This window comes from Bipolaris sorokiniana (genome assembly GCF_000338995.1).
Source record: "Bipolaris sorokiniana ND90Pr unplaced genomic scaffold COCSAscaffold_4, whole genome shotgun sequence".
Taxonomy (NCBI): domain Eukaryota; kingdom Fungi; phylum Ascomycota; class Dothideomycetes; order Pleosporales; family Pleosporaceae; genus Bipolaris; species Bipolaris sorokiniana.
Genome location: NW_006911898.1, coordinates 2,299,197 through 2,324,821, shown reverse-complemented (window position 1 = coordinate 2,324,821; position 25,625 = coordinate 2,299,197). Strand labels below are relative to the sequence as shown.

Below are 25,625 nucleotides of genomic sequence, written 5' to 3'. Positions count from 1 at the left end.
GAACCCAGTCTCGTCAAAGTTGTAGATATCCTGGTCTAGCACGCCGTACGTCTGGCGGATCTCCTCTACTAGCTTAATCACGCTGCGATTGCGACAGGATCTTTAGAGAGAGCGCGCTGGCTATTAAGCCTTTCTACTCCACTTCGTCTGAAGCTCTGGCTGGCTCTGGATAAAGCGCGATACCCATTTCTTGCCTACGGGTGTAGAAGGTGGATCTTGGCCACGCGCGGCGAGCAACGCGTCTGCCATCCGTCGTACGTCAATAATATGGGGTGGAAAACCACGCCTATCTAGGTCTAGGATCCACTGTACGAGAGACTGCTCTTCAGTAGGTGATAGCTTTCTTTTTTTGGCATTGGCAAGAGCTTGAGGCTGGCTACCTTGAAGGCGGTCGTAAAGTGTTGAACGAGGGATATTAAATAGCCTTGCAGCTTTACGTTGGCTTTTTATTTGCTGTTTTTGAATTGATTGTGATGCAAGAGAAATTCTACCTTGCCTTTGAGGCGATAAAGAGCGCTGTTGTCGCGGCATTGTGATGGTTGTGTGGAGCGTTGGGTTAGGTTTGGTGGGGTGGCCGGATGACTGATCTGGCCGGATGACTGATCCTTGACGTTAAGCTAATCGCTTACTAAGATCTGAAGGATATCGAAAGTATCGCAGTAGGGGTAGATAATAAGGCGAAGCTTATATGAGAATTGCACGAAGAATTAAGTAAGAATATAGCTTAACGGAACCTTACGACATCTAAAATAGTGAATAAACTAAGGATTAAGGGACTAACTTTTAAGAAGAGGGATAAAGTTTTCTTATTAAGATAAAACCTAAAAACTAAACGACTATGCAGAAAATTAGACAACCTCTAAATAAGACTATTCGAAATTCTAGAGGAAATAGGAAAAGTAAACTATAAGTTAAAACTTCTATAAGGCATGCGAATTTACCCTGTCTTTTATAAGAAACTTCTAGAACTAGCTGTTATGGGCGGAGAGGCCTAGCGAATGAGTATGCTTCTACCTATCGTACAGAAGCTAAAAGATAAGAAAAAAGAGAAGATAACTAAGTACAGACTTCTCTTATACCTGCTCGCTTCTGATCACGTGTCCGTACAGAAGGTATATCACGTGGTCGAAGATCACGTGATCCTCTTCAGTAGAGATCACGGGCGCAGCCCTTTACACTAGCATCTTTAGATACTAAGCTAGCAACGGATATAGAGCTCGAAGACGACGAGTATGAGGTTGAGGGAATTAAGGACCTATAGAAAATCGGTAGTTAGTAGAAGTACTTAGTTAAGTGGCAAGGATGGCCTAAGAGCTATAACACTTAGGAACTTAAAGGAAATCTGACGAACTATAAGTTACTGGTACGTGAATACTACTGGAAGCACCTGGAGAAGCGAGGGGTAAACCCTTAGGGAAGAGAAAGGAATAGTTAAAAGAAGGATTATAGAAATCAGCCTGTAACTAGTCTAGGTTAGTTAACGGTCCAGATAGCGATGGTTTAACAATAGGAAGGCCCGTACTACTAGGGGCTGAGCTCCTCTCGGCCTGCTCCTTCGTACGATCTTAGACAGCAATTATCGCAAGATTATAACGCGTAAAGGCACGCTTTCTATTCTTTACCTCTAGAAGTTTACGGCGCAGGCGAGACGCCTTAGCAGCAGCTAGAGCCTGACGCTCTTTAGCTTGAGCAACCTCCAATTCCTTGCGCTCCTGCTTAGCCTGTACTTCTTCCTACTCTTTTTTAGAAATAAACAAACTATACTTAGCACTAACTAAGATGCACCTAGCATAACGGCTAGAAGACGTTTTAACGAAGTAATGAAGCTTCTTCTCCTCATAACGCTTACAACGAAAATCTATTTTAAGACCCTTCTCTTCCGCTCGCGCAGCATAAGCACGTTTCTGTTTAGTTGAAGTCTGGGCACGGGGAGTATAGGGCTTTTAGACCTTAGGCATAGTTAGGAAGGCTAGAGTTAGAAAGGGATAGTTATAATGGCCTAGGGCCTACCAACCTTATATACAGCTAGCGATTTAACACGCGGTATGGCAAAACGATAATCCAGGGTATCGGGACAATACGCCTAAGAGGGGGGATAATGTTATAAGTAACAAGAAGGATTCTCTTCTTAACGAAGGATGGAAGGCAAGGAGCCTATGGACGTCCACGTCAGAAGGTAATAATCATCGCGGGGCGAGAATTATGTGATCTGGCATCTCGCCAAGACTGGGCATCGCGCCAAGAAGACAGATACCAGGACATCTCGAGATGCCAGGACATCTCGAACATCTCCGGATGCCGGGGCACTTCGAAGATGCCACAGATGTCAGGACTAGAAGCAATGAGGATATAAGGATGGATAGATTTCATTATTACTCTCGTTGTGGTTAACTCAAATTGTACTTTCTTACTAGTTACTTAACTTCACAAGATTGATACTTGTTAGTCTATTCGATATAGATTAGGAATTGTTAAACCTATTGTTATCTATCTTACAAGCACGCCCACTCCACTGCATCGCCAGACAACTACCTCACGGCGCTATTCACATATCCTTACTCGCCCTAACCCGGATCGAGCTTAGAGAAGTATCAGCACCCAACCCCGTGTAACATCTTAGGCATCATTCAGCTAGTAATTAGTTAGCTTTTTATCGCTACGCGTAGGCGCGTTCTTATAGGCGCGGAGAAGACGTTTATAGCTTAAGTTATAGGTTTTTACATAAGAGCTAATATTTAGCTTAAGGTAACTATAAAGCTTTGCCGCGTGCTCTTTATATAACGCCACCTCTTTTCTATACTTTAAAGCTGAAGAATTACTCTTTAGCATATTATAAAACTTTTTACTAAAATAGATTCTAATTATCTAATATTATAGTAGGGTTGGTATTATGTTGTATCTAAGTGATGCCCTTGGGGTGGGTATTTCCCTTGGGGTGGGTGGCCCGTGCAACGCGCGGGCAATTTCTTGAAATTTTCGGAACGAACCATTGGGCCCGAGTATGTAATTTAGGTTGACAGTTCATGGTTTCATCTGCCTATAGCGATTACATTGGAGATGCACATGCGGCTACATCTTCTTTGTTCGTATGCGTCTACATTGAAAAGGACCCCGATATCAACGATCTGCAATCCATAATCAGTCTACCTGCAATTTGCCAACCCCACCACTCCATTTTCAACTATGTATCCATCAGGAAGATTGGTACCATACTACCAAACCCAGTAGAGTAATGCAGAACGTATACGTGCGCGAGTATGTAGCTGTGACTTGGCACTCAACCTGATTGCCAGATCGCTGTTTAGTAGCGTATATCCTTGGCCACACTGCTACTAGTCAAGTCCCCATCTCGCCTGTCTTCAGAACGTCGGTAATAGCTGCTCCGTCCCGTTTGGCGGTCATGTACCCCTCTCAGAATTGGACTCCGCCTTCTCCGGACCTCCGCTCGGAAGCTGTTACCCGACATCTGACAACAAAACATCTGCAGAATGTAATCGATATCCGAAATTCATAGTCTTCCCAAATAATATGTTAGAATTTGATCAGTAACCTGAGTATTCAACTAAGAAAACAAATCTGACATGGCATCAATCGATCAACCACTGAACAACGGGATCCTGCTCGTCACTGGAGGCGCATCAGGTATGCATTATAGCCCAAATGGTCATACCTAGATCTCATTGTATCAAGGCATTGGTTTTGGCGTGGTGAAACAAGCTTATGAACTTGGTGCACGAGTCCTCGTCGCGGACCTCAAAACAACACCCGACTTCGACAGCTTCGCAGCCAGCAAGGACAACATCGTCTATGTCCAAGCCGACGTGACGCGCTGGTCGGACTTCGACAACCTCTTCGATGTGTGCGAAAAGAAATGGAACGATGTCCCAGATGCATATGCCATCTGCGCCGGCCTCTTCGAACCTGAATTTTCCAATTTCTGGAAGGACCCAGAAAAAGATGAGGGGTACATGCAGGTTGGTGTCAATGTAAATCACCCGATCAAGTTGACGAGGTTGGCGATAAGAAAGAGCTTGGGAAAAGGAAAGCGGGCAAGTGTTTGCATCATCGTGAGTTTCGCTGACAAGATTGAGCCGTTGTCAATTTGAGAGCGGCCCGAGTAGACATGAGATTAACGCATCGCAGGCGTCTCTTGCGGGCATCGGTGGCAACCTAGCAGCACCCCTATATTGCGCAACCAAACACGCAATCATCGGATTCGTAAAGTCTCTGGCAACTAGTGAGCCCCTGACTGGAGTCAAAATTACCGCTCTCTGCCCTGGCGCCGTACTGACACCAATGTTCGACGCCACAAAGATGAAGCAATTCTCTCTCATCCCAGACGCAGCACTGACACCAGATACGTGTGCGAAGCATCTCTTAGAACTCTTGCAGAAGAAGGAATATCCGTGTGGAAGCATGCTAGAGCTCACCCTTGCTGGCACAGGACTGATCCCAGAGTGGGGCATAGAACAGCCAGCAGGTATGGGCACTGGTCAAGAAGTTGATGAGGTCTCTGTAAATAACTTGATGCAACCACTCAAGGACGTATTAGATGTGGAAAAAGCGAAGTTGTAAGTAGGCGTGGCTTGTAATCTAAGGCATCACCGTAGTGCAGATACCAAGAACGATGTAAGCAACAATCGAGAACGTGTCAAGTGATAGGATATGTGAGTGCTCCTACCCGCTTGTCACAATGCCAACTTCAGCTCGTCCTTACTATTTCAAAGTACCTGCATTCATCACTCCAGTAGTACATTCACTGCAAGGAATTTCTCTCTAAGAAAGAATCGCGGAATGTTCGTGTCGCAAGAGATATATTATCACGACAGTAAATTCTAATGGAAAATCAGAAATACGACTACTAACACATTCTTAACCCCATCTGGCATTACCACCCGAGTCTTTGCAACTACTTTTCTACGGAAAACTCCAAACCTAAGGCACGACATGGACAACGTTCTCTTTGAGAAGCGTATTACACTGCATACAACTATCATAATACTGGAAATACTAGTCATACCTAAGGTAGCATACGAATATGAAATTTGCCATGGCCGTCTTGTGGAACGCCAGCTCTGTGGGCTTCGGGTGTTTTTTTGGCCTCATGCCGGACTTGGACGTCCGGATTTCTGCTCAGGACTAGTATTGACGACCTCTGCTTGGATAATCTGGTATGATTCACCGTCAACAGGGACGCCCTTTTCGTACAGGCAAGGGAGACACGATTCGTAATAATCTTTGCCCTTGGCGCACTGTTCTGAGCACTTAAAGACGCCGGTGACCGGGTCCCAGACGTATAGCAGGCGCTTTGCGATTGTCTTGCTGGGCTCAGCAGAAATGCTTCGACGGATCCAGGGACGTGGCTCCAGTAGTGAGGCGGATCTTACGAGTGTCTCGCAGTATTTGCAATAGCTGGTGGGTCTGGTTTCGTTGGCTGGCTTACATCCTTTCATGCATGCACTCATACGAAACCTGACTGCGAGGTCTTCGGGATTGGGATTTGATGGAGATCCGTCATCATCTCCGGCGGTAATAAGACCAGTCCGTTCGGGTCCAAAGGGCGGTAGTCCTGCATCCCATTTTCTCCAGAGTTCGTCGCACGGCGTGCACATTTTCTGCATCCTGTCTTTATCGCAGTGTACCGCACAGTTCCAGATATCAGCGGATGCCGCTGCTTGTTCAACTGACATGTAATTGGGCGTTATCATTGCCAGTTGCTTGCGCCAGGCTGGCTCGCATTCCATACAAGATATCAGCCTGTCACGAGAGCAATCTCGCACACACACCCAGAAATTGAGTTCCTCCTTGAATCCACGGGAGGATACCATTTTCTGGGACTCGTCCCAGAGCGCATCGCAGGTCGTACATGGTGTAGCGCCGTCGCGCATGCAATTTATTGCGCACTTCCAGAGCATCTGGAAAGCCATTGACACTGCAGCCGTATCAACAGAGTCCCGAGCTTGTTTCGGACTCCAGCCCCAAGGATCATATCGAGCCGGCTGAGTGGAAGGAATCAGTCCTCCGAGCCGCAACTTTTGGTCGCACCGTTCACACGCCTCGTGCCCGAACTGACTGCAAGTGTTCCAACAGGCCAATATCTCTCCTTCATTACGCAACTGGGTGCTTACACCACCGAGAGGAACGTCAAAACCAGTATCATCACGCAGTACCGTCGGCGTCGGTGTCGCGACCTCGATCCTGGGTACAACCTTCATGGTTTTGGTAGGAGCGGGATCTTCAGTGTTTGGGCCTCCTGGATTAAGGGGGTATATCCAACCCCAACCCTCTTCGCTCTCAGAATACCACAGCGGAGCGATTTGATTAGGGTCCTTGTACACACCTACTCCGTGTTCGTGCCGCCATGGAGGCGGTGGGCTTCCCAGTTCGCCCGTAGGCAGTGGGACGCTTCTCGGATCGCCTGTAGGTAGGTCGTAGAATGTTGTGGGATAGGGCATTTTCAGTTTGGCTTCTCGGGGAACGACCTTGGAAGGGGCGAATGATTTGACAATTGGAAGTGCGGGGGTTGCTGAAGCAAGAGAGAGGAGAGTCAGAAGAAGAAGGCTTTTGAGCTCCATCTTGGCGGTGTTGTTCTGATCTTTTGATGCCTCTCAGATTGGCTGTGGAGAAAGATCTAGGGAGGTTTGAAAAGACTTCCAAAGGGCTTTCGGTCTTTTTATATGACAATGAACAAAGCAAGGGGAAGTTACGCGAATACAAAAAAAGGGAGTACATATCATACTTACATTCGGAGGACGGGCATTCCTTTAACCATGGTTGAGATATGATCGAGGGTGTAGTGTTTTTCGAATAGTGATGGGGTTGAAAGGCCCTTTCGGAAATCAATGTTGGCCAATAACATGACTGGCATATGGAACCCACACAGCTTCAACAACTAATCGACTGAATACTCAAATTCCGCCCGAACGTCATAGAATAAGTACATAGTATTCTGGTACCATGTCCGTGTTTCGCGTGCTTTCCCTGGAGATTTATGTTGTGATCAATCCCTCCACCACTTTACAATCCATGGTTCGGGCGTACAGCCAAGATTCGTTAAGGAAAGCAAAACAATTGGCAATTCCTCTGCTCGGGCCACATGCGGGGCAACCAAGGCACCTGTTATCGCAGAGCGTGTGATGTACTTCGGTGTTCATGATTCAGCAAGTTGAACCGTTAGCTTGATCTCTGACAATGGTCAGTCTGTTCATAACCCTGATGTACGTTTTTGGCTTCAAAGAATTGTACATGATACTGTGAAGCCCACAGTTTGGTGCAACTTCAGTGCTTGATTCATTACACGTCTTTCTACCCTGCATTTCACATCATCAAATGAAACTTGGATCTTGACACGTATCGAGTATGTATTGCAAAAGTGATGTATGCAGCTCATAAAAATGACATTGCGAAAATGAAGCTTCTGGTGGGCAAGGTTGACTTGGAGCAAATTATGTTAAAGCAATCGATGTTGGATCGTCTAAGGCGTTCCTGATCGCGCTCTCTCGGTTGACAACTCGGCTGAGTTTCCTCATGTCCGCATGTGTTCCAAGAAACGAGCATGATGACTATTCTCTCGTATTCGAAATAAAGTTGTGCGGAGAAGGGGGAAACCCCCCCAAAATGTGACTTGAGCGTTTTGAGGAGACAAATACCCAGTATATATGCCCACCGATCTAGTTAACGTTGTGAAAGCTACTAAGCGAAGGCGGGCCGTGACTTTCCCGAAAATATCTTTTTTAGGATCTACACTACCGAAAGGACGGTAGTGCAAGGAAGTTGATTGGCGGCCAAACTGGCCGCTGTGGATCTCAGAACAACCCTGTGGGTGATCAACACCCATTTGAGGGATTGCATCCCCCTCACTGGTGTGGCTTCGCTAACAGAACTGCCGAGATGACGTAACTGTAGCCAGCTGTATATACGCTGCACAGATGTAACGCAAGACTGCCACCATTAATTCTCTACGGTTTCGTATACTCTGTCTCAAGAATATGCTGACTCTTTATGGAATTCGATGTATACTGTAATATCTCTGCGCCCGGATGGGATCGGCATTGAATACAAGTATGCATCTACATAGTATGTCCTGTATATGCTAAGGTCGTGGGGCTCCACAGACCCTACCTGTCTTGATAATCTCCGAATAAGAGCTATGCGCCCTGCTTGAGAAGCGTGAACCGAGGACTGCGCCACGATGTGACCAGGATGGTACCCAATTCAAGCTGGTGTAGGAGCAGCATGAGAAGCGCGAGAAGCCCACTAGGAGGATACAATACCCCCCACACGTCTGTCAAATTCCCTCTTCCAGAGCGGCATCATGGACCTCGGCCGTGGGTTCTCTACTTCTTGGTCGAAAACTTCAATCAGAACTTGGTGGTTTTCCGCAATGTACTTCGCACTCGATGATCGGTACTGGCGGATGACCGCCGTGTGTAGATTTAGCAGCTTGTCCTGCCGTCGCGCTACTATGTTCTTGAAAAGAGCTAGGAGAGACTCTTCAGATGGCTGTGGGAAGTTTGTGTTGACATGGAGCTCTCGCATACTGTCGGGAAGCATGTCACCCATACACGGTATGTCTGCATGGCGCCATGCGACGGCGCCTTCAGGAATTCTTGCTTCTGCGCCCTGTCGCTGACCGCTTTCCAGTGGCGGTCCGCAGAAACATTCTACATCAACTTCTAATCTTTCTAGTTTTGTGAAGCGGAGAAACGAAGACAGACCATTTATGATTTCACCAAACAGTTCGTCGATGGTTATCGCAATGTCAACCAAGGTCCCGCTGCAATAGTTGGCGAGCGTTTCTAGGATTTCTCCAGGGTTCCAGTCGTATTGGACACCGTGCCATTTGGTTTGGTGTGAGTATCTGAACACCTGTAATGCTGGTACATTTGACAGAAAACCTGCGAGACCAGTTGCATTCATACAACAGCTTGCAAACTCGACCCGTGTCAGGGGCGACTTCGCATTTGGATTTAGCCAGCGAAACCCGGGACCCCCCCAGCCTTCGTCGACAGCTGTACAGCTAACTGCATAGATATTTCTAATACTTTTCAACACCATGAGCGGCTCTATAACCTGGAGACCAACTCTGATATCGTATCCTTCCTCCACGAATGGTAACAAGGTCTCCAGTTGCGCCAAAGGCTTTTTTCGATGCCCTGGGGCGTTGGACATGGAAACCAAAGCCTGCACAAGGGGAACAAGATCCTCGGCGCCCTCACCTTCTCGAGTTTCATGCCACCTGTCTGGTAGCTGTAGCACTTTGAGATTGGGCAACAGACTCAACAAGGCAATAGTTGCGTAGAGTTTGTCGACTTTGGATCCATTATGGGTCCTATCCTCTTCCAGAATCTGGCTCCACCATTCGTTCTCGTCGGTATTGGCGTAAAGTTCGGTCCTTCGCAGCAAGCTTTTAATCTCTTTCATTGCCTCTTCGTCGTCGCGGAAACTATACTCGGCATCTTCATCCATGACCTCATCTTCTGAGCCGCGATCCCACAAGAACAAGCTCTCGATGTACTCAGCAATGATCGGTTCACGTGATATCTCGTGCAAGATAGCCAATGTGTCATGGAGCCGAGTTGTACTTAAGTTAGATATATGGCGCCAGGTCCTTTTCAGAGAATTGTGGCGTTGAATTTGTGATGCGGCGCGAGAGTAAACGGCACGGCATGAGAGGACGAAGTTTTCCAGACCATCGGGTGCCGTGCGGTCGATGATCAGGTCAAGGATCTCGGGCGGGAGATCGAGGAGACCCATGGCAGCGTTGCTGGGAACAGGCGATGATTCTGGGGCTTGCCAACAACGATAAGGCTGGAAAAAGGTAGGTAAAAGTGTAGGAGATGGGTTCTCTCTGGTGGTGAGAATGGAGACTCAAGAGATGCAGCAATCTGGATATCGAAGAACCAAGATGGAGCTCCGCTACTGAGGGGCGGTTCTTGAGCGTCCGTGCGCAGCTTTTGTAGTCTGCTGTCGTTGAGGGCCAGACCAGCTGAGGAGCGGACGTGGTCGGAAACTTCTGGAAAGGCCATCTCTTCTTGATTGATTGTGATTGGTTCCGGCCGGATGTCCCTTTGGTGCGCGGATGAGAGTACTTAGTGGGGGTGCGCTTACCTAACCTGCATTAGTCTAATACCACCTGTTGCCCTTCTTGCAACAACTCTGCACGGTCGGACTGGCTTCAGATGCCCTACTATCTGTTTTCACTCTTCACGGAATTTCAGAATCAGCTATTGTGTTACCTCATTTGATCGTAGCGCTCACCAGGTTTGCTTCCGGTCACCCACCGCGCAGGGGGGAATGTACTTCCGGCATGGCAAGTATTGGTCAACCACAAGAGGCTAGCTCCTTTGTACTGTCAGGTGTCAGACGGCGGCTCCAAGTGGGGTGATTCATTAGACATTCGGTAAATAGAATATTATGGTACGATGGGCCGTAAGGGTCTAGACCACACTATTAGCACAATTCCTACGTACTAGCATCTATCACACTTCATTCAGTGCTCAACTCTGCTCTCGCGATATCAGGTATTCTCAGTTGGGCATCTAACACTCAGACTTGTTGTAGATGGATGCCGTCTTCTCGACATTCGTTTTCCGTATGCATTATCAACTCCACATGGAGCGGTCGTAGTATCTCGGCGTTGTTGTTTTAAAGTCTCCTTTGTCAATCCGTCATTCTTGGAAACTGGTTCTGCCTGTGCTGACCTTGCTGTTTCGAGGCTAGACATGAGGCGAAACGACGATCATGCTCTCTCATTATATCTGTAGGTTTGATAGCTTCCAATAGGAACCATATACTATTTTGGTAGACTTCGCGTCTTGGTCTACGATATTGTCCAGCCCAATTGGATAACAAGCATGATTAGTCGCGGTAGCCCGCGATTACCGCCAACTCAGACTACCGAGCCTATCCGTTTCAAGCTTACAGCCCGGTAGGCTCCTCTTTGGTTGTTGAAAAATGCTCGAAAGTCTTAGGGAACCTATTTCATCAGGTGATTCGTGGCCGAGTATTCACGGCGTTGGTTCTTGGAAGTGAAGGGGCTATGCCCGACCCACAAGACGTTTTTAACATCGAGAGTCACCATTCCGTGCTTGGCTGACGCACGGATCGATCTGAGAGGAAGTTGCCGGCACACGTGTATTGTTGTAACAGCCATCTCTGTTCATATGATAGGGAACAGAAGGGATACCTTGGTGAGAAAAGAAACCATAGCCCAAACCAATGGAAGCTTCTATGGTCATGATTCTGCGTTGATAAGCAGAGATTTAATATATTGGCTTTGTGACCGCTCATTTTCGAAGTCGTCTCGTTCCACGATGCTCAGGTCAAAGTACTCAGACATGTACTAGACGCAATGGCCTAACGGCTGGGTGACCCGAAGTTGATATGACTATCCAAAAACACGACTGGTCGCCGCCAGGGTGTCATTGATATATTAGTTACATGAGGTGAATATTTACCAGGTAGATATCGTGAAACAATCACTGAGTAGGAGGTGTTCTGCCGCATGAAGACTTGCGCAGAATCAACCCAGCATTGTATTTCGCGCGAAACAACGTAGCAGAAACTGAGCAAAGGCCACGACAAGACTGCTATGCAGAATTGGTTCCATGTGGTAGTTTGCAAAAAGCTTGGAGATGGACTGCGGAGTATGCTCCAGATGTTGATGGTGAGGTGGCAATAACAAGAGTGTTTCCTGCCAACTGAGGAACACGCTAGGCCACTAGCGCGCTCCACTCGTCCGCAAGGGAAGAAAGAGCCGCGCAACACAAACAACAGAATCCACTGACATACGGCCATATCACCAGGAATGAAGCTGATCTATCTTGTCGCACACATTTCGCTCGTACTATTTCTATCCGCTTTACTTATCTATAGCGTCTACTATGCTTTCGCCATACTCATTGAGGATCGGCGTCCTCACTTACCGCCCCCGAAAGAGGACGTTGGTCCTCGCAAGCCCTCACCACAAGATATAGTAAGCTGCCCAAACATACACGATCGCCTAGATGAATTTCAAGATACTGATCGTGCGTAGGCTAGGTCTATGAATACGATGTGGAATTATCTCGACGATTGGGACGAGGACCATTGCATTAATGTATGTGAAGCGTCCTGGACTGCGTGCCGATTGAGGAGTTGCGACCACCTTCCTGGGGTTCGAAAGCAAGAGCTGTGAACCCATGGTGCAGCCAACTTAGTGGAATCGATGATTTCGGGTGGATAGGAGCCCCCGGATCACAACGATTGGCCCAAGAGACTCGGACAGCTTGTGCTATCATGTTGGGCCCTTTTATTCCTCAGGGCAGAGATGCTTAACTGAACTGGAAGTCGACACTTTTAAGTCAAACTCTCAGGGGATGTTATGTTCGTACTGCGAGAACTTCTTTTGATGCTGAATACTGATACATCTAAAAGGTATGAGATGTCAAGAATGTTATAAAGTCAGCCACTAACTGAAAACACTAGCAGGTGTTCGGTCTGGCGTTAAATCCTTATAATGATGCTTTTACGATCGATTGTCGCTGGAATAGCATGTTGGATTTTTCCATGCATCAGTTCAGGACGTATCAAAACCAGCCTTTGGTCAATCCACCTATCACGTTACAGCCAATCTCTGAATTCAACCCCAGTTCACACTCTCATCTACATCTGGATTCGCATCTAGCCAGGCTCTCACGACTCCAACATCAACTGCCAATCCCGGATGTTCCTTCAGCGCATCCACAAATGTGTCTCTCATCCCCCTATCATCATCCGGTGTAGCTGTGAACGCCTCTTCCAGTGCATCGACCAGCTCCAAGCTCTCATCCTGCCAATAAACATGCAACACATCCTGCACACCCTGTTGTGCGTACGATTTAAGGACAAACATGTCCAGATAGTCTGCGACCGTGTAGATGTGCACATGCATGAGGAGATGCGCAGGAGCAAGACACTTCCCAGCACAAGGACACTTGCGCTTGAAGATCTTCGGACTGCTAACAGGTCCCTCTAGGAGAGCCAAGCTGCTGTGCTTGCAGTAGTCGGTTGCTGGGATAAGGATGCCGCACGGAAGCGCATACATGCCTGTGTACATGTAATCCAAGACTTGCTTCATGGACAGCGCGTCGACATCTGACACGTCGACTTCCTTGTTGCTGATCTCCTGTTCAATCAGTTTAGATATGAAGGAAAGCTGGATTTGGGGAAAAGGGGAGGCTTACGCTGCCGCTGAAGCGGAACATACGCGCAAAGTAAGGTGACGAGGCTGACAAAATGGCCCTATGCGCCATATACCGCGTCCCCTCGCATATAACTGCAAAGTCCGCTGTTTCATCCCCGAGCGCGAGTTTGGTCTGCTTGGTTCTAGGCTTGCTGGGTGTGCGTGGAAAAGTCTCTATGCGAGAGACAGGAGACCCTCTGCAATGCGGGGTTTTTGGTTCTACCCTGGATCCTAGAGGCGATTTCTCAACAGAATCCATGATTTGCAGAATCGCAGTCGGTTCCAACACTAATTAGGGGCCCCAGTCGTGTAGCGCAATACGAGTGGTACGGTATCTTACCGGAAAGAAACGACAAGAGCCTCTTTAATCCATAAGCGTCTGGAAGATTATCAGCACTACGGCAACACATAAAATGATAGATGGAAAGCTGACAGTCTGTGGGAGCCCGACAAGGGTCGATGATGTTGACATCGCGCCCTAGTGTGGGAGGCAATGGGTGCGGTCCGTGCTTAGCACAGGTGAATGCAAGGATCCAGCCCGCATTATCTCCGTCCAGCGACTGCCACATGTCAGCCTGTATGCTCACGATATCCAATCAACATGACAGCTGCCTTGGAATCAGAAACATGTCTAGGGAGGTGCGGCAACTAACTTGGGCAAGCCGGTACCCGGTGTAGGTTTTGATTGGCTGCCTGACGCTGCTGCCTGTTCTCGTGCAGTAAGCAAAGCAACAAGAACTTTGTTTTTGCAACTTTTTTTGCAACTGAAGCTGCGATATCAACGATACCAAGTTGAGACGAGCCACATAGAAAGGAGCGTGATAAAAGCAGCCCGGGTTTAATAAGGAAAGAAAGACTTTTTATTATTAAATATCCTACTGTTTCTATAACACTACCACACGCCTGCAGGAACAATTAAGGAGAAAGCAAAGCGTGTGCTAAGGAGCGACGATAAAAGGCAGATCTTGCGAAGAAAGACCTTGATGTAAGTTCAGTCTGGTGAATTCGAGAATTAAAGAGGCTGGACTGCCTCGAACTCAGAAGGAGAGATGACATGTAGCGCTCATAGCGGCAGACCTAGGGGACTGAGGAGACCCCCGGTAGTAGCTGGACAGAAGCTAACAGTGTTGACGACCGTGCTGCGTACAGTTATAGTAGACGTGGCGATGGCCGTTGCCAGAGTCGGGCTAAACGCAGTAGAGGTAGCGTAGAGGGGTGTAGAGGTCCTACGATCAGGTCAGCATAGTCATATCAAAGAAGGGGAGGAGAATACTGACGTCAGAACGGTCGCGCCCACTGTGGAGGTTTGCGTGGCCGTGACACGGGGCTGGGTAAAAGTGAAGTCGGGACCCAAGTACAATAGACGCTTATTAAGCTGCTTCTTATGCGCGGGCTGTACAACACGCTTGCGTCGCAACTTAAGCCTTGTGCACCCGGAGATCTTGCTACTACCGTTGACCTCAGGATTCTGGCTGATAGTGCCTGTAGAATACTTCGTGTAGCAAGGGCTGTGGACGCCAGGAGGTCGCAGGACGAAGGATATAGCAACACAGCCTGGCGTCTGGTCACATTTTTCAAGGCAACTTTCGTAACTGTCCACAAAGAAAAGTCCATTGGGGACTGCGATGAGCGTTAGCAAAACATATCAACATTACATACCATGGCACTTACTATCGTTGCCGTAACGGTCTTGGGCACACTCTACAGCGTATTTAGCTCCGCAAGTGGTGGTATATGTGCTGCCGTTATCTGCAGGGCACGTGACGGGGGTGGGTTTAGGGAACGAAGTAGGAGTGCAGGCGCACTGGTAACCGGTATTAGAGATTGTCGTGGTCACAGTCACAGTTGTTCCGGATGGAGTGGAAGTAGCGGGTGCGGATGTGGAAGTAGGTAAGACTCCGATCAACTTTGCGCCAATGACTGTGCTGTCGATCTTGAAGCCAGTGCCAGTGCCAGTCTTCAAGTAGCAAGGACCGCCTTTGACGTAGGCAACTGCAGCACAGCTAGAGGTGGATGAACAATCAGCCAAGCAGCCCTCGTACGACTTAGGGAATGTAGGGGACAATGGAGACGATATGTCGTTGTCGAAGTAATCAATGCCACAGGTTATCAGATACTGTCTTCCACCAACAATCACAGTTGATAGATTGGACGTGGGACAAGATACCGGGCTGGATGTCGGACCGACTGCTGACATAGTCGTGGTACGAATGGTGCTCAGGGTCGCCATAGTAGAGCCTGGGACCGTTGGGTTGGTAGTCAATGTTCCTCCAACAGAACCGGGGGCTGTTGTGATATGAACAATGCTTCCGGGAGACTGAGCTGGTGGGATAATTGGAGGCAGCAATGTAGATGGAACTGGTACACTAGCAAGCCTAGCTCCCCAGACAGCCGGGTTGACATAAGGCTGTCCAAGTCCGTATTTCAGATAGCATGGGCCGTTGGGCAGATAGGAAACCGCTTGGCACAACGAATTGGCAGCACAAGCCTGGATACATTGCTCATAGTTTGTAGGGTTGTTGGGTGCCATGCCAAGATCGTAGTCATAATAGTCAACGTAACATTCAAGGGCAAAGTTACCTCTGGAAGTGCTGTATGTCGACCCACTGTTGGCAGGACAAGAGAGGATTGACGGCGGTGCTGAAGAAAGGGCCGAGGATAGAGCAACCGAGCTTGGGATTAAAATGCTCGTAGGTAGGGATGAGATGGGGCCCGATATCGACGGTACACCTATACTAAGAGAAGATACTGGCAGGGACATTATCGAAGTTGGAATCGATACAAGGGACGTTGGAACTGGCAGGGAACCGATCGAACTCGGGATAGATGGAAGGACAGTTGGCAGTGAACCGATTGAGCTTGGAATCGGGATAAGAGAGGTTGGGACGGGTAGAGAACCGATCGAGCTCGGGATGGTTGGAAGAACAGTTGGTAATGAATCAATTGAGCTTGGAATTAATGCAAGTGATGTAGGAACTGGCAGGGAATCAATAGAACCCGGGACTGATGGGAGAGAAGTTGGCACTGAGATGCCTGGAGTCGGCAGTGGGGCTATCGAGCTCGGAATCGAGGGAAGACCAGTTATTAATGAGCCAATCGAGCTGGGGATCGAGACAACCGATGTTGGAACTGGCAGAGGACCAATCGAGCTCGGTATCGAGAGGATAGATGTTGCGATTGGTAGGGAACCGATCGAACCCGGGATTGAGAGAATAGAAGTCGGAATTAGAAGGGGACCAATCGAGCTTGGTATGGAGACGATAGAGGTTGGAACTGGCAAGGGGCCAATTGAGCTAGGGACTGATATGATGGGTGTAGGTAGTGAGCCTGAAAGCGATGATAAAGCTGTACCAAGGGGAATAGAAGACAGTGGTAAGGATACACTCAAAGATGGGATCATAGAAGGGTTGATTGACGGGATGATAGAAGAGCTTAGGACTGGGACCGATGCGATAGCGGATGTAAGAGCTGACGGAACCAGAGAAGAGATGATAGGGGGGTTAAGAGAGGGTATCAAAGCAGTGCCACTTGGGAGAGGAATGGGAAGGATGGAAGAAGTGAGGGTTGGGACGGAGACTGGGGGTAAAAATATAGGAAGAGACTGAATGACGGATGTAATACCAGTTGGAATTATAGATGGAATAATGGATGAGATCCCTGGCACGGGGACTGGTACGATAGACGAGACCCCTGGTAGAGGAGCGGAGAGAAAAGACGAGACTGCTGGTATAGGAGCTGAGAGGATGGATGAGATCTCTGGTACAGGAACTGGTATAATAGATGAGACCCCGGGTAGAGGGGCTGGTACGATTGACGAAATCGCTGGTAAGATGGACGTGACATCAGGTAGAAGAGCCGAGAGAATGGAAGTGACCCCTGGCAGAGGCGCCGAAAGGATGGATGAGATCCCTGGCACGGGAACTGGTACAATAGAAGAGACCCCTGGTAGAATAGATGTAACACCTGGTAGAATAGATGTAACACCTGGCAGGGGTGCTGAAAGGATCGAGGAGACCCCAGGTAGAGGTGCTGGTATAATGGACGTAACACCTGGCAAAGGTGCCGAGAGAATAGAGGAAACAGCTGGAAGAGAAGCCAGAGGGTCCCCGGGCACAATGGAAGAAATTCCTGATAGGATGGACGTGATTCCGGGCAGAGGTGCCGAAAGAATAGACGAGACGACTGGTAGGGACGCTAGGGGATCCAGAGGCACAATAGAAGAGACCCCAGGTATAGGGGCCGAGAGGAGAGAAGTAATGCCTGGAAGCGGGGCTGAGAGGATAGATGAGATGGCTGGAAGAGAAGCTAGAGGATCCAGAGGAATGATAGAGGAAATCCCAGGCAGAGGAGGTGGTATGATGGATGTAACGCCTAGTACAGGGGCCGATAGAATAGATGAGACGGCCGGCAGAGAAGCTAGCGGATCAAGAGGAGCGGAGACAAGAGATGTAATCCCTGGTACAGGAGCCGAGAGTACGGATGTGATCCCTGGCAGCGGACCGGATATAATAGACGAGACCCCAGGTAGGGGATCAAGAGGAACAAGAGAGGAGACTCCAGGTAGAGGGGCCGAGAGTATGGATGTGACACCGGGTAGAAGAGCGGAGAGAATAGATGTGATTCCTGGTACAGGGGCTGAGAGGATAGACGTGATTCCAGGCAGCGGAGCTGATAAAATGGACGAAATACCGGGAAGAGAAGCCAGAGGATCAAGAGGAGCGAGAGACGAGACTCCAGAAAGAGGGGCTGAGAGTATGGATGTGACCTCAGGTAACGGAGCTGACAAAATGGACGTGATCCCGGGTAGGGGAGCCGATAAGATGGATGTGACCGCTGGCAAAGATACTAAAGGATCTCCAGGGATGATAGAGGAGAACCCGGGAAGCGGGGCTGATAAAATCGACGTAATTCCGGGCAGTGGGGCTGGCAAAATCGAGGTAGCGCCAGGCAGGGGCACAGATAGAATAGAGGAGACCCCTGGTAATGGGACTGGCAACGGGCCTGAATCTGGGCCTGGTAGCGGAGCTGGCAGAATTGATGTGACTCCAGGTAGGGGAGCAAATAAAATAGACGTAACTTCAGGTAAGGGAGCTGACAGAATAGAGGATACTCCTGGCAATGGAAGTGGCAATGGGCCTGAGTCTGGGCCTGGCAGTGAAACTGGCAGAATTGATGTAACTCCGGGCAATGGAGCTGATAGAATCGATGTTACTCCTGGAATTGGGGCTGATAAGATGGACGAAATAGCTGGTAGAGAGGCCAGAGGGTCCAGAGGAACAATAGAGGATACTCCAGGTAGAGGAGCCGAGAGAATGGAAGTGACGGCTGGAAGAGGACCTGAAAGAATGCCTGTATTCAATGGCAAAGACGATACCAAAGGCAGCGATGAAACCAACGGTAGGGATGACACCAACGGGAGAGACGACACTAACGGTAGCGATGAGACCAACGGTATAGATGGCTGTAGAACTAACGATGTGATGGCTGGAATAGGAGCCGAGAGAATGCCTGTATCCAAGGGCAGAGATGACACCAAGGGCAAAGAGGATACCAATGGGAGCGATGATACCAATGGGAGTGACGACACTAGCGGCAGGGATGACACTACCGGAAGAGACGAGAGCAAAGGTATAGATGGAATCAACGATACAGACGATACCAGTGGCAAAGACGATACTAATGGCACGTTCGATACCAAAGGTATAGCCGAGGCTATAGGCAAAAGAGCTCCTCCTCCACTCGTTGGGCAAGTACTAACGGTACTCGTAGCCAGCGCAACACTAGTAACGGCCTGTGTCTGTGTAGTTGTTCCGGTAGGAGTAAAGACGGTCGTCGTAGCTACAACTACGCCACCAGGTGCAAGGATAGTTTGCGTTGTCGTTGTGGTGACAGAAGCTGTTGCAGTAGCGACAGTAGCGGGCGCGGGCGATGTACCGAATGTGGCTGTATAAGCGCGAGGAAGGGGAGGTGGCAGTAAACCGCCTATAACATTGTTGATGGTCAAAGCACCACTGTTCGGGAAGTCGGTAAGAGCGGCACTACCACAGAAGATACCGGTGTAGGTTGCAGGGGCGCCGGAGATAGTGTATGAACAAGTTCGAGTATATTGTGCTAAGGTGTTCGAGATGACAGGCGTGAAGGTAGGCTTCGTTCCAGCGAAACATGTTGATGTGCCGGACATGTAAGTCATTTGAATACCGAAGACATCGCCTACTATATGTTGGGAATGATCGTAGCTGAAGGTTGGAACTGCCGTCCCTATAAGAGATGGCAGTGCAGAGGCCACGAGCGAGCAGCCCGACATGGCTGTGATCGTGCGAGATTAGCGAATGTATCAGAGGTGAAGAAGGTAAAGGATGAGCGACTGGATAGACTTTGAAAGCGAAAGTATGCCTCTTTATAAGTTTTTCGAGCTGTTAGAAAGAAGGCAAAATCGCCTTCCTACCCTCGCTCGGCAGTATGAAATGATGACGGGTACACAGTCTAGAGTTGGGAAGTGCCGGGACCCCTACATGATGGTAGGGGTAATTTTGTCTTGTATGGATCGAAAACGCGTCTTCCATTGATTATCCAGCAATTATTTATTGAGGGGCCGCATATCATTGACGCATTTTCGATCAATGTATCTATGTCAAGTAGCGTTTGATGAAATGATGTTAGATAATACTAGCTGCAGGGCTCGGGGTACCGTACTGATTTCTAGCATGCTTACATCAATTTTGGGACTTCATAGATGTCAATATCAGAACGCTATGCAGAATTGAAGGGCAAAGACGAGTTGAATAGGGGCATCAATCTATGCCTCCAATATTTTGCGAGTATGGAGATGACATGCTTCAGAAGTTCACCCACGTTGTATGCCTTGTGATCTTCCATTCACGAGATGGCAAACGTGCTAGACCAAATCGAGATCGAGAAAGTTAATATTAAGGAACACGTTAGTAATGGTTCCTCTGTCTTTGTATGCTTTCACATGTATGGGTGTCTGAGTTCTGAAATCGCTTTAACATCCACTGAATCAGATCTTAACCATGGTCACAGCTGGTAGGTACATGTAAACGAACTCGTATACGTCTTTGCATAGTATTATGAATGCGTCAGTCTCATGAATGAGACAACTGGTGGTGAACGGTGTGTAGCGCTGGACATATCGTGAAGCAAGAGTGCCTGGAAGATTCAAAGGATCCGGGTTGCGCATTGGAAGACGGTCTGCAGAGTATCCCAGTGTCAGCGGAAACTTTTCGTTCATTCTCAGAACCAGCAATCGGAATGTGACATTCCAGTTGAAACCGTAATGGTCTCTAATTCAATTTCTACATACTATGTTGACGTGAGACATCAGAAACCTGCCTTCACAGTCCCTATACTGCTTACTCTTTTCGTTGTCAATCGCCAATGTCACGCCCTTGGGCAATAAGCACTTTCACAAGATTTGTCAGCTTACATTGGGTGATACCCGTCGTTCTTCGGTTATGAGCCAATTCAAAGACTTGGATTACAAATACGTTTTGAACAGGTCTTCAGGGACGCAACTACCCTGCCAATCTTGGCCAATACCTTAATGTGACGGCGCCGTGAGCTGTAATACTCAACACAGCTTGTGCAACTTCGACTCTGGATGAGACAATCGAGTCCTGCTGGTTTTCTAGAGTCTCCAGTATATGCAGGGCCTTCAAGCCCTGCTGAAGAAAATGAAAAGCTGGATTCAATATACTATCGAAACAGCGCATTGAAAGAAGTGTTGTGGTACTAATATGCAGAGGACCAGTTGAGCGAATATCGCAACCGATTGAAACAATGGTAGGAGGGAACCAAGATCGTACCCATGGCCACTTGTGGCAAAAGAAGGGTGGGATGGCTTACAAGAAGGTGAGTGGGAGGTGCACTGAGGAGCGAGAACGAAAAGGGTGCGCGTTCTGGAAGCGGTTCGGTACGTCTCCGTGATGTCATGTAGCGCGCGACACGTATTACGCGTCGAGGCGCTTCATTTTGTTCGCATCATGTCTTTCAGCACCGATATAATGAACCTGTAATCGACTTTACGGGCGGTGGATAATCAGATATGAAGCGAACACGGTGACGCAGGGTATCTATGACGTAGCTAGCATAGACTACTCGAGACGCCTTTGCTCAGTGTCCTATCTCACAACCTCTAACGACTTTATCTTCAAACGCCTTCCTTCTAGAATGAGCTCGCGCTTTGTGATGCATCGTTGCCCCCACCCTCATCGAGGTCAATAGCTTGATACCTGTTATTTTCCCAAAACGGTTTCTCCTTTCTCTTACTGCCAGTCAATGAAGCCGTCAGCCCGCAAGGGTCAATAAAAGTCATCCACCAAGGCATATCGTCCTTCCAACCCGGGCCCTGTAACTCAGTCCGACCATTCTGTGCCACGTATACATGATAGTCTTCCGGCAGATAGTGACGTGGATGTCGGTAGTTCCATAATATAGAGTTTACCAGCATGGGACTTGCTTCGAAAACCCAGAAGAACCACTCATACCTTAAGACGGGGGAGAGTGTCCTGGGATCCCAGTCTGGTGATGAGTATTCATAGATGGCGGTCGTTCCAAAGTGTTCGATTATGCGGTAAACAGTGCGAAGGAGGAGGAGCATCATGCTCAAGTACAGCGTCACGAGCGGGCCTCGTACCTTGCGCGTGGTGATGCTTCCCCTTACGCATCGTGCATGGAAGATGCCGGCGATGATGCAGAATACGGTAATTACACCAACCTGCAAGACGAGTGATGCTTTCAAAAGGACGCCTCCCCTCTTGATGTATGACTCAGGAACGTTTGGGTTTACCAGCCAGGCAACACCAATAGCATTAAGGAATTCGACAACGCTGGACACGAAGCCAAAGGTAGTCAGAGTGCGGCTTGGATGGAGGGGTGAGTAGTACGGGACGTAGTAAAGGATACGACCAAGTACGTGGTAGTTGGCTAACTCAAGGATGGGGCTGTCTCATGGCGTCAGCTTTGAAGGATCCTCCTCGAATATCAGTTATCACTTATGGAGCGCAGTATATGAGTGTGGTGCTCGCAATGGATAAATTGACGTCTTTGTAATGAATTACGCCGTAGGATCGAAGGGCGAACCCTGCGGTGAAAAGTAGGCCACACACGGGATGAAGGCCTGTGACCCTCCATGCTTTGTATTTGATACATTGCCACACATGCGCAATTGTAGCGACCGCGAACCAAGCTGTGAACATTGGTGGAGCCCAATTGACTGGGTCATAGAGGTAAACACTACCCGGGACTATCTCGCCGTTGCTCATTGTAAGAATGGACGAAAGACTCGAATGCTGACAAGGGCCAAGACTGACGATTAAGCAAACCTCATTGTTCTTATATCCTGAGTAACATATTCAACATGTGGACAGCCGCTATAAGAGCCCTGCTGTTATGTATTTTCTCAAAAAGGCTTATTGCCAGGCCAAGACTGACGGAAAAGGTGCGAAGGATTCTACGAGCGTACAACGCTCAGGCAATTGCGACCAATGAATTCGCAGCCTTATGGTAGTTGCAAAGTTGTTCCTTGAATAGGTTAGGATGATCATGTGCGGCTGTGTAGTAAATTCGACGTAATTGTAATCGCGGGTAAACAGGCAGGACGTCCTTTCAGTGAACTGAAGACTACGAAGCGAACTCTACGCGAGTCGTTTATTATTTCTTGACTTGGAAGTCCGTTGTGACGTCTCCCGCCAGTGCTTAGAGATGGCGCTTGGGACTACTCCACATTTGCTCCTATTGATGGAGGTTGACATGAGACACGAGCGTTGAGTGGCTACATAGATATCAGCAACTGCACTATGGGCTTGGCGATCGACAAATTCACAGCTTCTTACCTACGGATTTCCGTTGTAGAACGCAATCAGCAAGTGCTTAGGGTTCCAACAGCCTCACAGCGAGTGAGTAGAGCCGCCCCCACCGGCGTCACCGATGGAAGCAAAGCAGAAGGTCCCTTGTCACGTAAGCAGGCAGATTGCGGCTAGTCCCAATACGGCAGTAACGATGGCCAAGGATTGGGGGCCAGTTATCAGTGCTCATCCTCGGCGGGGCATTGCATCTCTCAGCCACAAAAATGAGATTCAACTCTCTATGGTAATAAGAGAGCAAAGATGCTCGCTGCTGCGTGGAGTTTAACCTTGTCGCAACGGCCGCAACTGCATGTGCGGGTACCTCGAGGTCCAGACTAAGCCAGCCACGCACTTGGAGACATCAGTGTTCCGCCTGCATCGATAGCAAACAAAACACTTCGTCGAGTCAATATGGGCTTGCCCGAAAAGGGAGAAACGAAAGCAACTCGGCAATGCTGGGAATGCTTGAAACGCCGCCTTGTATGTGACTGCACACTACCCCACTGTAGAAAGTGCCAAAAAGCTGGACGGCAATGCTCTGGCTACGACGATACAAAACCACTCCAATGGGTCCAGACGGGCATGGTGACTTCAAGACGGAGAAAGAAGAAAGATAACAGCCCACCAAAACTATACGTTGCGACTCCAACGTCGAGCCAGGACCGGCAAATCTCGTGTCAGAATGATGGAACATCTGAGCAGGAGTTCTACGGACGCATGTACGAAAACGATTACATCTGTGAGCCGGTTGACTACGAGGACGCTTTGACTGCGTTCTATGAGAAGCAGGAGGGTGTACCTAAAGTTAGCGTGTCGGAACTGCACGTATCCGCAATCAAAATGACGGCTTGCGCTAATGAGGCTGCTCGGATATTCAAGACTTGGGGAAGGGCCAAGATTGAAGATGTAGTCGAGAAGGGATTGCATGACGAAGCTGCAAAGATACTGCGATCGAAGCGAGACCCTCTTCGACGTTTGAAACGCTTAGTGGTTGTTCTGCACAAGTACGAGGTGCCAAACTACCCATATCTGGCCAACGAGACGTCGGATATTGTTCAGGCTGTTCAGTATTGTAAGTGTATAGTTATCCGAAAATTAATTATCAAGGTACGCAGCTCATAGCTCCAGACAATGCCGGGATTCGAGCGCAGTACAAGGCCCACGGGGAGCTGGTACCCAATCCCGCCATCGTTGTCTTCCCCCCTCAAGTGCTGCATCTCCTCACGCCAGCGATTCACCACACGCTAGTATGCATATCCCTCAATCACTTTGTCCACACGCAGCCATCTGGCGCCGATCGCACAATCATGAGCATGAACCGATCAAAAATATATCACCACCGAGGCGCCGCCTTGCGATCGCTGAGCGAGTACATTGCACAAGACAAGACTAGGTGTTCGGACATGACCATCACTAGTATCCTGATGTTCATGTGTCTGGAGGTATGCTGATTAACATGGTTTGCGTATATGGCGGGGGACATGGGCTAATGCTTAGATATAGCTCCAAAACCCTAGCTTCTCGGACTGGCGTTCACATGTCAACGGGATGAAGCGGCTGATTGACCTGCGGGGCGGACCTAAGCAGCTCATGAAAGATGCCCCTCATCTAGTGCCATCACTAGTGATATACCTACTGTAGGTACCTTGGGCTCCGTGCACAAGCTTTACTGGCTAACGCAAGCGTCTAGCATCATCTCGCTCGCCAACACGTGCAGCCCATCGTGGGACCAAGTTGATATTACAGGAGCAAACGGGACGATTATAGAGGACTTGAGCAGCGTCTACGATCTCATCTTCCCGTACACACTATGTCCCCGGGAGCTCTACATCGAGATACTCCAGATTGGCCAGCTACGTAGCAAGGCATCCGCGGCCATGTTGTTATACGATGCCGATCCAGCGCATTCTCTGGAGGCGCATGACTTGATTGCTCGTATTGATGCATTCTCTCCTGAGGACTGGGCGCAGGCTGGACCCCTCTACTCGGAATGGCTGCTGCTGGGACAGATTTACCAGGCTGCTGTGTCACTCTACTGCAGCATGTCTCTGCAATCGCTAACCGTGCTGCCGCCGAGCGTGTCGCTGCAGAAAGCGCAAGAAGAGAAGGGAAATGTGCTTCTGAGCAGTGTGCACATTGCGCTCCAGGATCCCAGGATGGCCAGGCACATGGTTTGGCCTCTAGCGGTGGCAGGGGTCGAGGGCATCCATCGCAGCGAGACGACAAAAGACTGGATTGAGGCGAGTCTGGGAGATCTTAGCAGGCTACTGGGGACGAGCTGTCCGCTGAAGGCGTGCGCAGTGTTGAAGAGGTACTGGAAGAGCGGGATACCGGGATGGGATAGCTGCTTCGACCGGGCATACGCGTTTATCATCTAGAGACCCAACTGTCACGTCCATGTTCCACGCAATTTGTGTGTATATGTATGTTGAGGGGTGTATTGGCCGCAATGTAAAGATTTACTATACAAAGAAGAGCTGCAATGGCAAACTCTCTTCATAACGCCGAACCATGCTGTTTTGCTCTCGTTCCTTCGTGAGTGGTGTTGAGCGTCGACC

At 48.9% G+C, this 25,625-nt stretch overlaps 8 protein-coding genes across 8 annotated transcripts; 3 read left to right on the top strand and 5 right to left on the bottom strand.

Moving 5' to 3' along the window:
• Positions 1-3,488: 3,488 nt before the first annotated feature.
• On the top strand, positions 3,489-4,635 carry COCSADRAFT_138996 (uncharacterized protein). Its single transcript, XM_007700056.1, has 3 exons — positions 3,489-3,642; positions 3,691-4,067; positions 4,144-4,635. The coding sequence occupies exons 1-3, from the start codon at positions 3,582-3,584 to the stop codon at positions 4,573-4,575; spliced, it is 870 nt and encodes a 289-aa protein (XP_007698246.1). The 5' UTR covers positions 3,489-3,581; the 3' UTR covers positions 4,576-4,635.
• Positions 4,636-4,799: 164 nt separating this feature from the next.
• COCSADRAFT_303415 (uncharacterized protein) lies at positions 4,800-6,822 on the bottom strand. Its single transcript, XM_007700055.1, has 2 exons — positions 6,744-6,822; positions 4,800-6,631 (listed from the first exon to the last, which is right to left on the bottom strand). Exon 2 carries the CDS (start codon positions 6,573-6,575, stop codon positions 5,103-5,105), a length of 1,473 nt encoding a protein of 490 aa, XP_007698245.1. The 5' UTR covers positions 6,576-6,631; positions 6,744-6,822; the 3' UTR covers positions 4,800-5,102.
• Positions 6,823-8,046: 1,224 nt separating this feature from the next.
• Positions 8,047-9,910, bottom strand: COCSADRAFT_303417 (uncharacterized protein). Its single transcript, XM_007700054.1, has one exon. The coding sequence runs from the start codon at positions 9,754-9,756 to the stop codon at positions 8,257-8,259; it is 1,500 nt and encodes a 499-aa protein (XP_007698244.1). The 5' UTR covers positions 9,757-9,910; the 3' UTR covers positions 8,047-8,256.
• A 2,007-nt stretch (positions 9,911-11,917) lies between these two features.
• On the top strand, positions 11,918-12,172 carry COCSADRAFT_48969 (uncharacterized protein; the record flags this gene model as incomplete). Its single annotated transcript, XM_007699449.1, has 2 exons — positions 11,918-11,977; positions 12,038-12,172. Coding segments are annotated over 2 exons (195 nt in total), but the record flags the coding sequence as incomplete, so codon positions are not given.
• Positions 12,173-12,466: 294 nt separating this feature from the next.
• On the bottom strand, positions 12,467-13,401 carry COCSADRAFT_35340 (uncharacterized protein). Its single transcript, XM_007699446.1, has one exon. It carries the CDS (start codon positions 13,097-13,099, stop codon positions 12,623-12,625), a length of 477 nt encoding a protein of 158 aa, XP_007697636.1. The 5' UTR covers positions 13,100-13,401; the 3' UTR covers positions 12,467-12,622.
• Positions 13,402-14,450: 1,049 nt separating this feature from the next.
• On the bottom strand, positions 14,451-19,508 carry COCSADRAFT_84218 (uncharacterized protein; the record flags this gene model as incomplete). Its single annotated transcript, XM_007700053.1, has 6 exons — positions 14,451-14,824; positions 14,876-15,664; positions 16,394-16,587; positions 17,989-18,181; positions 18,542-18,808; positions 18,944-19,508. 6 exons carry the CDS (start codon positions 19,506-19,508, stop codon positions 14,451-14,453), a joined length of 2,382 nt encoding a protein of 793 aa, XP_007698243.1.
• A 1,877-nt stretch (positions 19,509-21,385) lies between these two features.
• Positions 21,386-22,664, bottom strand: COCSADRAFT_354301 (uncharacterized protein; the record flags this gene model as incomplete). Its single annotated transcript, XM_007700052.1, has 2 exons — positions 22,264-22,664; positions 21,386-22,151 (listed from the first exon to the last, which is right to left on the bottom strand). Exons 1-2 carry the CDS (start codon positions 22,483-22,485, stop codon positions 21,387-21,389), a joined length of 987 nt encoding a protein of 328 aa, XP_007698242.1. The 5' UTR covers positions 22,486-22,664.
• Positions 22,665-23,478: 814 nt separating this feature from the next.
• Positions 23,479-25,445, top strand: COCSADRAFT_169754 (uncharacterized protein; the record flags this gene model as incomplete). The annotated part of the gene is made up of 4 exons (XM_007700051.1): positions 23,479-24,139; positions 24,196-24,509; positions 24,571-24,704; positions 24,758-25,445. The coding sequence occupies 4 exons, from the start codon at positions 23,479-23,481 to the stop codon at positions 25,443-25,445; spliced, it is 1,797 nt and encodes a 598-aa protein (XP_007698241.1).
• Positions 25,446-25,625: the final 180 nt, after the last annotated feature.

Bases quoted from the DNA above. Each gene is read 5' to 3' on its own strand.
- COCSADRAFT_138996 (XM_007700056.1), top strand. From the start codon at position 3,582: ATGGCATCAATCGATCAACCACTGAACAACGGGATCCTGCTCGTCACT. The intron at 3,643-3,690 runs GTATGCATTATA...CATTGTATCAAG, and splicing joins CGTCACTGGAGGCGCATCAG to GCATTGGTTTTGGCGTGGTG. The intron at 4,068-4,143 runs GTGAGTTTCGCT...AACGCATCGCAG, and splicing joins GGGCAAGTGTTTGCATCATC to GCGTCTCTTGCGGGCATCGG.
- COCSADRAFT_303415 (XM_007700055.1), bottom strand. From the start codon at position 6,575: ATGGAGCTCAAAAGCCTTCTTCTTCTGACTCTCCTCTCTCTTGCTTCA.
- COCSADRAFT_303417 (XM_007700054.1), bottom strand. From the start codon at position 9,756: ATGGGTCTCCTCGATCTCCCGCCCGAGATCCTTGACCTGATCATCGAC.
- COCSADRAFT_35340 (XM_007699446.1), bottom strand. From the start codon at position 13,099: ATGAAGCAAGTCTTGGATTACATGTACACAGGCATGTATGCGCTTCCG.